Source organism: Scleropages formosus, chromosome 8, assembly GCF_900964775.1.
Source record: "Scleropages formosus chromosome 8, fSclFor1.1, whole genome shotgun sequence".
In the NCBI taxonomy this organism is placed as follows: Eukaryota; Metazoa; Chordata; class Actinopteri; order Osteoglossiformes; family Osteoglossidae; genus Scleropages; species Scleropages formosus.
In genome coordinates this window covers 20,336,853-20,350,558 of record NC_041813.1, presented here as the reverse complement: position 1 = coordinate 20,350,558, position 13,706 = coordinate 20,336,853, and the positions used below count along the sequence as shown (strand labels likewise).

The following is a 13,706-nucleotide window of genomic DNA, read 5'->3' as shown; positions in this document are numbered from 1 at the left end:
TTTAACGCAGCCAAGAAAACACATTTAAACTGGTATTAGATGTGTAAATTAAATATTTTAAACTATTTCAGTAGCTGATATTTAAATTATTTCGATTAATTTGATATACTTCAGACTGTGGTTCTTACTCCATAAAAAACTAGATTGTTTAAAAGTTGAGAATTCCTCCTTTAGACCCCTCCCTGGACCACCCTCACATTCGTTTGCCTACGAAAGCCTAAACATGCAAGATGCTCCAAGTGTTCAAAAACGGGTTGGAAAGTGCAACTGTAATCAGGCGCCAGCTTTAAAGGATGGTGTTCGTTGAAAGAATGCAAATATTACTGTTATCATTCCACAAAGGTCAGATGTTACTCCAGGGTGTGAACACTGGTTAACAGCAGAAAGTAACGAACACTTGACGCAACTAGTTTCCACACACAAACAATAACAAAAAACTGTCAAACATAGCAGAGAACACACTTGGCTGTGGTCAAAACCTTATCTGAGCACAGGGGCAGGCAGGAAAAAAAGAACATCATTAGTGGGAAGGTCAACAGCTAAGAAGTTGCAATGCGCATATTGGAATGCAGATTACAGCATAATTTTATCAACAACCTGTAGTTCAAGTGTTTTATACAGTGGGACATTTTACTGCATAATTCAAACTAAATCTATTGAACAGACCAGAAACAAAACAGCAGGTACAGAACCCTGCAACCTTCAGGTTATCAGCCCATGTTTCAATCAATCTACTGTTGAGTGAGAGCATTTATAGAAAACTAATATAATTCAATTCTGTTCATACTAAATCCTTCTCCATGACAAAATCCTTTCAGGGGGGAAAAAAAAAAAACCCTAACGTGTAAATTTTCTGCAGAAATAAAGTGTAATGAATGTGCAAGTTAGGCACATTCTGAAAAATTCCTGTTCCAAATAAACTGTCCTTTTTAAATATACTGAAGGGAACTGAATTCCCATAAAAAAAACAACACACTTACTGGCAAAATAAAGACTCACAGAACAGGACAAACACCCATAAATGTCAGCATTTATGTAAAGAAGTTTTTGTGCAATGTTTGAACGTGAACAACACATGGCATTTCCAAGGTGTACTAAATAACATGACAAAAAGCACCAGTGATGGTTAAAGGTCAGTGGTCGGAGAGAGAGAAGGGTGGAAAGAGGTATTGAACAGAGCCAATAAGCCCAATGTAAGCTTGTTTTATTTGTTCAAATCTAAAACAGAACATCTAGTTGAGTCACCAGCAGCAAAATAAAACAAAAGGCGTTCACACACTGAGCCAAAGTGGTGCGTTATTCCAGTGGACTCCAAAGGAGCTCCTACGGCATCCTCACGAGCACTGAGGAATGGACGCTTGACCGCAGCCAGCTGGCGGCAGGACACCGCTGGACGGATCTGTCGGAGGCGTCACGGACACCGCTGCTTCTCCACGGTCAGGAGCACACACTGATGAGGATGGTGAGTTGGTGAGTAGCAGAGAAAACTCACAGTGGAGGACCTTCAAGGATCTGAAAGGAACCACATAAGGGCTGCTTGCTAACACCCATGGGCCACCACATGCAGGAGCACCTAGCTGCGGGAAACCAGCCGTCCCTTCCCCTTGAGTGCATCACAACTGGGGTTCAAAAGGATGCTGAGGAGCAGAGGGAGATGAGCTAACCTGCAACACTGGGACAGTATTTCATTATAAGAACTGGAGAAATGGGTCTGTGAAATCACTAGGTGACACACATCATGCAAATCAATTCACAAAATCATCCTATCGGTACATATGAAGGTGCTTAACACAAGGTGGACAGTGTCACAGAATAGTGGAACACTGGATTAGATGGACAGACAGACAGGCAGAGAGACACCACCTGGAGATCAGTAGTTTATCATTCTCTTGACAGCATCGAAGCACTTCCACTTGTCAGGGATGTAGAAAGGCTCAAAGATGTGTGGAAAGGGTGTGTCATAGCCACACACCCGAGTGATGGGAGCCTCCAGGTTCAGGAAACACTCTTCCTGTGTAAACAGTAACATGACACTGTTAGCTGGGCCAAACTGGACCACTAACTATGAGCAAAATATCCAGCAACGCTGCCAATATTGTATATGCTGTATAGTTGGTGTAAATGTGCTCTTGTCACATTTACTGTCACACACTGTAGGGTTGGTGCGAATGTAGATGGAACGACACGGCTGACCAGGGGTTTTAGCTCACGTCCCCTTAGTCACCGGGGCTTGGCCGCAGGCTTTCTGGGTGATGTCACCAGCACACCAAGAGGCATGTTTCCGTAGGGCTGGCAAAAGGGCCAGCGAAAGGGCCCTCGATGACCTCGTTTCACATACACTCAGTTGCCACCAGCGTGAACCAGAAATGAGGATGAAAGCTGACAAATCACCCTACGGCTCCATTACACACACGAGTTCTCTCTCTCTCCATACGGATGTAATTATTGTTGCCACACAGGCCAAAAAAAAAAAAAAAAAAAAACCAGAACACACTTACAGCAACTGACTAAGGACTCACAGGAGTCACAGGGTGAGACGGCTCCCCAAACCTGAGACAAAGATGAAAAGTGGTTGAAGTACTAAGATAGTAATGCAACATGGTTATCTGGGGGGAGCGGGGGGGACTTTTCTATGCATTTGGCTGTTGAGAAACAGGTAAAACAGCACAAGTCAGCACTACCATGTACTGTATTATACCGTATGGTACGAAGAACGAGAAAATTCATGTACTCAACCATTGTCTTGGGAAGGAACCAGTAGTTTATACATTTCTATCTACAGAATCATCAGGTCACTGTCTGTCTGTGTTAAAGCGGAGGTACACAGCCCATGTGTGTGTGTTTTAGGATGTGTGGAAAAAGCTGTGAAAAATGTATGCTTGGGGCACACGTGTCCATGTGGGATGTGCCTCTGATGTAGCTGACCACACCGACAGCCGCTGGTAAATGGGTACCTGCTGACAGATGATGGGCATGAAGCCCAGGTCCTGCCCATATTTGGATGGAGATTACAGACATGTCGTGAACAAGAGCAGGTCAAACGAGAACAAGCGCGAGTGTACACCTGCTGGTTACACACACGTATCCGATGATGGGTGGGTGTATACTCAGAAGATTAACAGCAGTATTTATCTGAACCTCAGAGGGTGCAAAAGGATTTCAGTAACATTTCCAGTTTCTCCAAATCTCTGCTGCAGTGCATTGGTAAGGCTTTCATCAAACTTCAGTCGTAACCACTACCCTTTTAAATTAGCACCCTGTCAGGCTCACAGTGTGTACTGGACACGTTTTTATTGTGGGTGGAACTCATCCACAGAACGTTATTTTTTACGCCTCGACTGAGGATGGAACCTGCGACATGCCTGTTACCACACCAAAGGGATGTATTAAAAATTAACAACTACATGGCTCAGGGAAGGTTATTATCCCACTGACAGCATGACTCCTTGTCTTATACATAAATAATAATCAAATGGCACGAAAATAACAATTTGATTACTGCAGCCCAACAAAAAGAGAACACACCCCACTCAAGAGTTCAATGGAGGGGGGAAAACTGCTCATCTTTGCGGACAGTTCCAAGGCTATGATGTTTGCATAAAACAGCGAATCCTCTGCACAATGGACTGGTAGGGGGTTGGGAGTGTCTGGTGGGCTGAAAACCCTTTGTTTCATATTTCTTCATACTACACATAGTACACATAATACACACACACACACACTTATGCATTTAGCTGACGTTTTTTCATTCACATTTATATAAAACACATACACATGTCATGTTTTCAAATATTGTCTGACTACCTAAACATGAATAAAATCCCTGTCAATCAGATGACAGATGTGTATTTACCTTGATGTAAAATAGTATCACAGCTCAGAAAAGTGCCAGTTTAGTGAGGGTGCTGAACAAGCTTTTAGAAGCACATGAAAAAGCAGATTGTTGCACTACTTCGTCACCATTGTCTGCATGTTTTTTTTTGACCACTTTGTTTTAAAATAGTGTCTCACACTTTCCAATTGTGTATCTACTATTTCTGACTGCATCACCTGTCATGGTTTATTTTTTTAAAAAAAAATCTAATACTTGAACTAACCTTTGCAGTATAGCATAAGTATTCAAATACTTCTTGCTGCCATCAATGTCACTTGAGACACTGCAAATGTGGTAAAAATGTTTTAGGGGTAGCCGACCATATATGATTTGAGTTCCATCTTTGGGAGGAACATTATTGCATGTCATGAACTTGCATTTAAGAACAAAAATATGACAGCACAGCTGGAAGTCAGAGTGTCTTGTCAAATATGGGATTTTAAAGCTATAATCTGCTTTTTCAGTTACGTTTTGTATTTATAACCTCTTGTCAACTAGGAATCCAGTGTGTCCGTAAAGGGTTTAGCAGGACAATCTGAGGCAGGTTCCTCAGAAACACGTGGTTCACGCGGTCTGTGCTGGAGCTCAGAGTGCCTGCTGCTGCGGTGTTCCTGTGGGGGGCTCCAACTCACAACCCCTCTTCACCGATCCGTTTGTTCCCTGTTCTGGCCTGGAGCCGTCCGATAACACCGTTTTCCAAAAAAAAAAAAAAAAAAAAAAAAAAAAAAAAAAAAAAAAAAAAAAAAAACAGCAGCAGCGGACCATGCAAGAGTGAAGAAAGAAAAAGAATGGTTCCAAACTAAAAGGTACCTCTAGGATTAAAAGAAGATTTATATGAAGAAAAAAAATGTGCATTTACTTTTGTCCCCCCTCATGATGGATGTGCATTTAGTTTGTTTCCATGTTTGACACTGACCGATCAAGGTACTTGTCTGCCTGTAGTCTTGGATCTTACCACCATGTTTATAATCAAAAGAGCGCAAAAAATGAAAATAAAAATTCAAGTCCTGCACTCATCTTGACAGTGTCTTTGGAAACCCACAACCTGCACACAGATGAAGCAAGAATCGGACTCGCATCAAAATGCACAGCCCAGGAGGTCTGTGGAACCGAAAAAACCTCAATCCAAGCCACTAAAACTGTCCAAAACAATGTAAATAAGCAAGTTGTGGGAAAACTAGGCATTTATTCCATTTCTCATTCAAAAGTCATTCTAATTCTCTCATTCTCATTCAAAAATAGACATTTCAGAGGCAATTTACTGAGCTGAGCTTCAGAACATACTTCATGTATTATTAAAATGCTTTTTCAATTTAAACTGATGCTAGACATACCGAAACGTGGTACAATCCCAGATATACAGGTGTGTTACACATATAAAATTCAGGTTTTGGAGGTCAGTGGTTTTTCCACAGTGTTTGGACCTTGGGCAGAAAATTTCAGTGATTCTCTTTTGGACTCAGCATCCTGCTGGGTGTGAAACCACACAAGGCCTTTTTAAAGGGTCATGTGGAGTAGACAGACACTGAAACACACACGCAGCGAAGTGTTGCATGCAGGGAAACTCTCCGATCCTTTGCATCCTGAAGAGCATGTGGATTTAGCGTGATCAGTTCTGTCCTATGTAAGCATGATTTGAAGGAAATGTGTCTATTTATACATCATGATGAATGTGTGTGTCTGTGTTTACAGGGCGTGCAGGAGTAACTACTTAAAATGCAGCAAATTGACAGCTCAGACTTTTGGCGAACAGCCTCCTGTATAGAAAGTCACTGAGAGGAAATAAGGTCTTACTGTCGTCATGACCTACTACACGCAATCTCTGTTGCACTAATATACATTAAATCTCAGCACCCACTGAAGACATCTTTTCACCACTGACATGCCAAACTAATCACAGGTGAATTCCAGGACACCCTTGCCTCTTACAGCAGGGATTCTACAATGAAAATACATATTTTTCCATACAACTGTTATTATTCAGTGGAACAACATTTTTCTGGTAATGCTGTAATTTCACAACAGGTATTTTGTTTACTGCCTACTATGCGTTTTGACTCACACATACACTATGCTTTTTTGTAACAAAACTACTGCACATTCACTGTACTTCCTGCTTCCCACTTCTTGTCTCATGGACAGTGTCAACGAATCACAACCTTGAAGATGGTAACCCTAATTAAAGCAGATTTCATGCAAGCTTTAAACTGTATCAAAATATAAACTATTGGAATCACATAGAAACCACAGTGCTTCTCCTGTGGAACTCAAGAGTATGAAGGTGATGGTATAGAAAAATTTCACTCTCCTGCACAATTCATGGTACCAGTATTAATTGGGATAAGTCAACTTCTTGTTACATGTGTTATAATTACATTGGTGTTGCTACCGTCATAAATAAAATATTGTTTTTAGTTCTTTGAGACATTTTTCATCAGGGAAGCAAATAATTACTTTTAATAAAACTAATTTACATTTATTATTTAGCAGACACTTTCCAAAGCAACTTCCAGCAAACTATGTACTTTTATCAGCCACACACCTTATTCACCGTGGTGACTTACGCTGCTAGATACACTACCTACAATGGGTCATTCATCCATATATCAGCGGAACACAAACACTCTGTCACTCATACACTATGGGTGAACCTGAATGGCATGTTTTTGGACTGTGGAAGGAAACCCACGCAAACACCACACAGGCTGAGTCGGAATCGAGCCCACGCCCTCTTGTACCACCCAGGCACTGTGAGACAGCAGCGCCACTCGCTGTGCCACTGTGACATATTATTTTCCCCGAAACAAAATAATGCTAATTTAACCCCTTAATAAAAGAGACCTCAATTTTACTGAGAAAATTAACCCCTGATACATGAGGGATGGGTGCATATGCATCCATGATAGACAGGATGGACAAAGGGATAGAGTAAAGTTCATTTTTAAAACACTGAGCAATTACAATGTGTGCATCCCCGTGAGTTACAAAAACAGACAGGAAGGGCAAAAGAGCGAGAGACTTGATCAGATAAAGTGATTCACCAGCCTTTATCCTTATTTCACATTATGTTTGTGACCTCGACATTAAGCGACAGCCTTGAAAAATATTAATATCCAGAGCGAAGGTCTGCAGTTTTTGGTATTCAAGTGTGTCTGTTCATATCCCAGTTATGATGAAGTGGGAACCTGGGTTTTCTCTCAGTAACAGGGGGTCCCTGAATGCTGATGTGCACATTAATAAGGCTGAAGGTCACATCAGAAACACAGACAGTAACAGTCTTGGGGGGAGGTGAAGGCCAATGAGCAGGAGACACAACCACCCTCTTAGTCACAAATTAAGGAATGAATAATTTTCCAGCTCTTCAGTAATGGCCCAGATGCCTCCCTCACAGTAATCTCTCCTCGGTTACCCCCGATGGTGCAGTTGTCCAGCCTGAAACCGTTTTGGTCACTTCAGAGAAAGACAACTGTGAAACTGTGCTGCGGCTACTATCTGATGTCTGTCTTCAATTTACACGTGTTTCCAAAAAAGGAACAGCTCTGTTCTGCAAAAACACAATTTACATCTGTATTTACTCGTTTATCTGAAATGTTTATGAGAGCAATTCATATCAAGTACCTTGATCAAGGGTTCTGCAGCAGGTGGTGGGATTCAAACCTGGGTCCTTAGAACTGCTGCTTTTGGAATCGAACTGCTATACTTTGGAGAAAAGCATCACCAACGTGAATGAATGGGTAATCTTTTTTTTTGTGCTTGAGCCTTCAAAGAGTGCCGGACATTAACAAACGCAATTGATTATAGCAAGTAACCACCGAAGGACCCCCATTACCATTCTTGGAGAACAGAACACACTGCCGCAGATTCACCAGGAAAGCATTCAGATGAGAAACAAAGCATAAACACCCGCATGAATAACAGAAAGCAGCCCTAACTGGAAACAGGAACAATGTCCTCCCCAAGGCTTCCATGCTGTCAGTGTTCTGAAATGATGAGCCACCGCACTTACATACATGGAAAATGAAGTGTAAACAACAGACTGCGTTCCCTCATGACGCACCTTTCTGATTAACAAACAGTGAGCTCATTTGCACATTTATTAGATAACAGAGGCATACTGAGTAACCTGATGTAGGCTTATGGTTTTATGCACTTTAACAAAGCACAGGTTTCCTGAAAAGTATTATGCCACAGGATAAACCTCCATCAAAGCTTAACAGAAAAGCTAAAATTATTCATGGAGAAGATTTATCGTATTAACTTTTACAGGTCAAGAGAAATCATGAACTAAACAAAGTTGTAAATCACATTACAGCTCAAAAACAAGAAGCATTGTCACAGATGAGGCACATTAAATTGAGTCAGTTAAATGTACAGTCTGGCATGATTGAAGAGTTATGTCAAATAAGTCAACTTTATAATGATTTACCTATTTATACATCAAGGCATTCCGACTGAATAATAAGTACCTTAAGTATGAGTGGGAATAGAATTTGAACCCATGACCTTCAGTTTCCAAGTCAAAATTCCTAATCACTGAGCCAACAAAGACATATGTAGGTTGCTAGTAAATAATGATAAAGTATGGCGTCTTAATTTGGCATCCATGAGCCACAGGCTTGCTTAACACTGGCTAAGTGAATGGCAGTTAAAATTAGAAACATTACTAGTAATTCTACTATCATCTATGAAATTATTCAACATAAAGGTAATGACGTTTCAATGAAATAACACGCACGGACGCACGGACCTACAACTGCTTGTCCCAAGTGGGGTCGTGGTGAGCCGGAGCCTAACCCAGCAACACAGGGCGCAAGGCCGAAGGGGGAGGGGACACACCCAGGATGGGATGCCAGTCCGTCACACAAGGCACCCCAAGCAGGACTCGAACCCCAGTCCCACCAAAGAGCAGGCCCCAGACAAGCCCGCTGCACCACTGTGCCCCCCCAATTCAGTGTAATATTTTCTCTAAATGTATTGATGGAAATTTTCTAGGAGGGGTCCATAGGTTTCCTCAGACTGAAAGTGTTATTTACTGTGCTAGGCACTAAACTCCCTAAAATCATTTACCCATTTATGTGGCAGAGCCACGTAACACACACATATTCATAGAGTAAGTGCAATTTAGAGCCCCCCAGTCCAAAAGCATCTTTGACTTGTACTAGGAAACCCATATGAATGCATGAATGTTCTGCACAGCCTGAGATGGATTTGAACCCAAGTCTGAACACAGCCCAGGAGCTGTGAGGCACCATTACTGCCCACTGCACCACTGTGAATGTTCACAATGCGACAAGAGTGTTCTGCGGGTAAACCCAGAACAATGTATACATACCAATGCAATGTGCTTATTGAATATCCGAAAGTGATCAACAATCACAGTAAACCAGTGCCTTTCCACACTTTTGTCACCCAAAGACAGAGACAGCCCAGCATGACAGGCGAAAGTGGTCATCGCTGAGTAATCCGACCACCACCAGGTACTACAAACAGACTCTGTTGTGACATGAAGAAGATTACCAAAGACCCTGGTACTCGTCACCTTCTTTGTGTCTCACAATCTGTAGATCCAAGTCGTACCTGCACCGTGGAGCTGATTTCAGCAGCAAATCCTCCAGTCACTGGGGCTTCGTGGCTGACGAGCAGTCGTCCTGTCTTCACCACTGACTGTAAAACACCGACATGTACAAATGATCGCAAGTCAATACATAACACACCATTTCCATGCAGCGCTATGGAAAACATTTACTCAACCAATATAGTTTGCAGTAATTTTTGCAACATGTACAGTCTACTTCCTGTAAACTGAACTTTTTTGCTGGAATAGTTTGCATGAACAGCACAAAAATTAGTGCCTTTCCGTGCAGAATAATTACTCTAAGTTTGAAAACAAATATCAGACTGAATTAACCACCAAAAAACACAATATGGTGTTAAAGGGATAACACTTTAATGGGCAGCTGTTGACTTGGCATGTAGGTGCCTTCATACTTCAAGTACAAAATCAGCAGCAAAGAGTACAGTGAGTTTTGCAAATAAAAAAACCTGCTGAAATCAATATACAGTTTGTTAAAGAAAAAACACTTCTACTTTCCCACGTGTAGAGGGAAGTCAAGAGCTGGATTTCTGAGAGTGGAGTACAAAGGATGAAAAATGTAGAAGGTTATGGTTAAGCCATCTCTAAACTTAAACCCCAACCCCAACTCCCTTATTCATTACCGTTCGTTAAGCAGTGGGACAGTGGGCTCTTGCTTTGCACCATACAGCGCTACCAACAAGCACTAGCTATATCCAAAGCAGCAAAAAATGTGTCATCATTTTATATAATTGAGATGTGTTAGGGGTAGCATGTAGTGTAGTTTTTAGAGCACTTAACCTACAATCAAGCAACCAGGATTGAACCTCAACTCCCACTGAAGGACCCTTTCAACTGGTCAACAGAGAACCGCATGGGAGAGGCCTGGGAGGTACCTCATGCTAGTTTACCTTTCGGCACTATGGCTGGTGTGTCATTGGTCTTGCTCCACAAACACTCAAACTTTGTCTCACTCATGGCCAAACACCAGCAAAGCAACCACATTAAACAAGGGGGCTCATCTTTTAACTTCCACGCTTGGAGAAACAGCTGCTCTGCAACACAACACTCGTGGTGACTGAGGGAAAAACAGCCTGGCAATGAAGGCCAGGAAGAAAACAAGGACAGACACTGTTAAAAAGACGCTTAAGGATTACTCTGACCTTTGGCAGGCCTTAAACAATGGGTGACATTTCTATGCCAGCACCAGCAGAATAATTCCACACAGTATCACGTTACATGCGCAAAAGGCCAAGTGCGTCACTTTACGATAACGCCGCATTGTGACCAGCCTGACGATGACATTAAAGCAAGGTTTAATTTCATCCTTGTAATCGCTATAATTATTTCCAGAGTGTTTAGGGAGCAAGGCAGGGCAATCTGTGAGCCATGCAGGTTTCGAGTTTAATCAGATAGACTCTCGTGGATGCACACATGCGCATGAACACGCATACGCAAGATCCGGCTAAAAACAGAAGATTATAACGAAGAGACGTGGACAGCAATAGAGAACTGAATGGGAGAAGAGAGGGATGGAAAGAATAGGGGGGGTCGATATGGTAATCACAGGGCTGAGGCTTCCTGTGGGGTTACAGTGGTTCCACATAGAAGCCACACAAAGAAGAAGAGTAGGAGGAGAAAGAAGAGAAGGCTCTGCCCACAACAGACCACAGTAACCACCAGAGCAAACCTCAGACGCCCCCGTCTCTGTCTCCATTCTTCCATCTCCACAGCATATTTCTTTAGATCCTTAGAATAAACCATATTCTTTCCAGATCAAATATCAGACACCACCCGCCTGTGGCGTTACATTCGGCTCATAAGAAATTAAAATTTCAGATGGTACAGCCTTCCACTCAAAATATAGTGGTAAATACATTCTCTAAAATTCTTAGCACTCAAAAGGTTTTTTGTATTTTTTCAGTATATTCCTTTACTCCTCCCACAATCATTTTTTCAACCCTAGCTAGCTCATAACATTTACATGGGGTAGTAAACCACCAAGAGGTTACAGAAAAATACTTCAATGAGTCCAGCTAAGTGGAGGCCCGGTCCTGCCAGCCTCTCCTTATCACAGTTGAGCAGTTCACATGCAGAAGCTCATCTTCTGGATACTGATCACCTGAAAGAAGCAGAACATCCAGAGAAAATATACCATCAGAAGCTGCAAGCTCCACATAGACCGAGACCGATTTGAGCCCATAGACCAGGAGTTGTGAGACACACACACTGCAAAACTTGCCACTCAAGAACAACAGAATAAAAGAGAATAAATGTAAGATAGATGCGTGTCCCATACAAGCCACCGGGAAGATAATCCATGATTCAGTGAGTCAGCAGGGTAGAATCCTTCAAGAATGAAATTTTGCTTTCAACCTACAATGTTTGTTGCCAACTGTTAAACATAGTGGAGGATCCCTAATGGTAACTGCTGCCAACTCATGACAGTCATTAGGCCCGATGATTTTCTGCATAGCCATATAACAGACACACAGAGAAGCATGTGTACACAAAGACAGGCAGGGAGCTGCATGCATATAAGGCACTCAAAGATATGCAGAGACACTGTGTTCAGAAGAAATAGTGCTTACTGACTTCTGAGTCACGTACTGAAAAGAAGCCCCAACGTTGATTTATATGTGATCTGTCTCAGAGAGATTATAAGCCATGGAAAAGCCACATTTCTCCCTCATCCTGACTGCTCTAAATGCATATTTCACAACTGGAACACAACAACGGAACGGGAAAAAGAACACCTTAAAGTTGCCCTGCAATTTCTAAAGAAAGGTCACAGTTTCTTTCCCCCAAAGCTCCTCTTTTAAGACTAGGCTTCTACAATGCTCTGTTCTGCATTCAGGACTAATTATGTAGATCCATCGTTGAAATCATGCAACTATTCAAGGTAAAACAAAACATTAAATACCATTGCTACCGAGTAACTTACAAATTTTGCCCATCCGTGCAGCTAGGCATTTTACTTTTTCATAGCTACAATCTTCAGCTGCACCAGTGGATGAGTCTGAAGAACTGGGAAGGAATGTTAGGACACAGACGATAAAGGGAAAGCAGCATTATCAAATAAAGTGCTAATCCAAGCAAAAAACCAAGCAAAGCCAGCAAGACATTCCTTTGTTAGGGGTTTGCAGGCTTGATCGAACCCAACTGACTGAACGTGCGTCCTGGCGAGGAGCACTCTGCAAGGCCGGCATACTCCACATTTATAAATAGGGCTGAATGGCCATCCTGAGCTTTGGTGCAACTGCTTATTTACCGAGTGCCTCTCGACGGCACTGCCGGCCAACTTGGTTACTTCTAAACAGCGGTCTGACAGTCTTTAACAGACAGCTGGCCCGCTGGGAACGAGATGTCTGGACACATACAAGAGGTTTCACTTTTACAGGAACGCTGGTGAGAATTGTCTCAAGACCCAGTGCTGGGGGTGGTTTTGAAGAGCATTTACATTAATCATGTAGCGGTAACTTCTCTGCAAATCAACTTACGATATTAAACTACCCACAATTATTTAGCCATTTATAGAGCTGGGAAATTTTCCAAGAGAAATTTTAGGGTATATCCGTCAGCAAGGTATGTACCTTACCTTACGGGCAGCTGGCAGCGTAGTAATTAGTGCTGCAGCCTTTGTATCCAAAAGGTTGCAGGTTTGAGTCTCATCTCCAGCTGTACTACCCTTGAGCAAGGTACTTACCCTAAATTGCTCCAGTAAAATTACCCAGCTGTATAAATGAGTAAATAATTGTACGTACCTAAACGGTGTTAGTCGCTTTGGAGAAAAGCATCAGCTAAATGGATGAATGTAAATTTTTGCTTGCAAAATCATTGAATTTATACCTGTCAATCTTGTTTATAATCAGTATTTATACAGATACAAATATTCCTGCAAATTTTAGAGACTTTCAGTTAATGCTCTGTTTTCAATTACTTGGGAGTCCAATGCTCACATCCCTCTGATGCTGAGCACTATGGGAACATATGCCATATTAGTTCATATTTTCCCTAAAAGTGCCTGCTTGTGCTGTGCATAGACATTTATGTACTGTTTCCAAGAGGAGGAAAAAAAAGTGTTGAAAATGGGCCCCAAAAAGCTTAAAAAGAAATAAGTTTGATAGCATATTATTTACAGTTAATATGTAAATGTGTTCAGCAGTTTTCCTTCTCTGTATGACTCTGTCCTTCCTCCATTCCTATAGCTGACCCATGTACTGACCATTCTATTTATTTGGAATTTTGATAATTGTATTC

At 41.9% G+C, this 13,706-nt stretch overlaps 1 protein-coding gene across 3 annotated transcripts in view; it reads right to left on the bottom strand.

Annotated features, from left to right (window-relative positions):
• Positions 1 to 1,183: 1,183 nt before the first annotated feature.
• Positions 1,184 to 13,706, bottom strand: part of bckdhb (branched chain keto acid dehydrogenase E1 subunit beta) — a 39,535-nt gene continuing 27,012 nt past the window's right edge. The window contains exons 9-12 of one of the 3 annotated variants that reach the window (XM_018756923.2): positions 9,452 to 9,538; positions 1,864 to 2,011; positions 1,665 to 1,672; positions 1,184 to 1,512 (exon numbers count right to left, since the gene is read on the bottom strand). In XM_018756923.2, coding sequence (XP_018612439.1) covers positions 1,871 to 2,011; positions 9,452 to 9,538 — 228 coding nt within the window. In that variant the 3' untranslated portion in view covers positions 1,184 to 1,512; positions 1,665 to 1,672; positions 1,864 to 1,870. Of the gene's footprint in view, positions 1,673 to 1,863; positions 2,012 to 9,451; positions 9,539 to 13,706 lie in introns of all 3 variants that reach the window. The other 2 variants (XM_018756920.2, XM_018756922.2) reach the window with 2 other exon arrangements.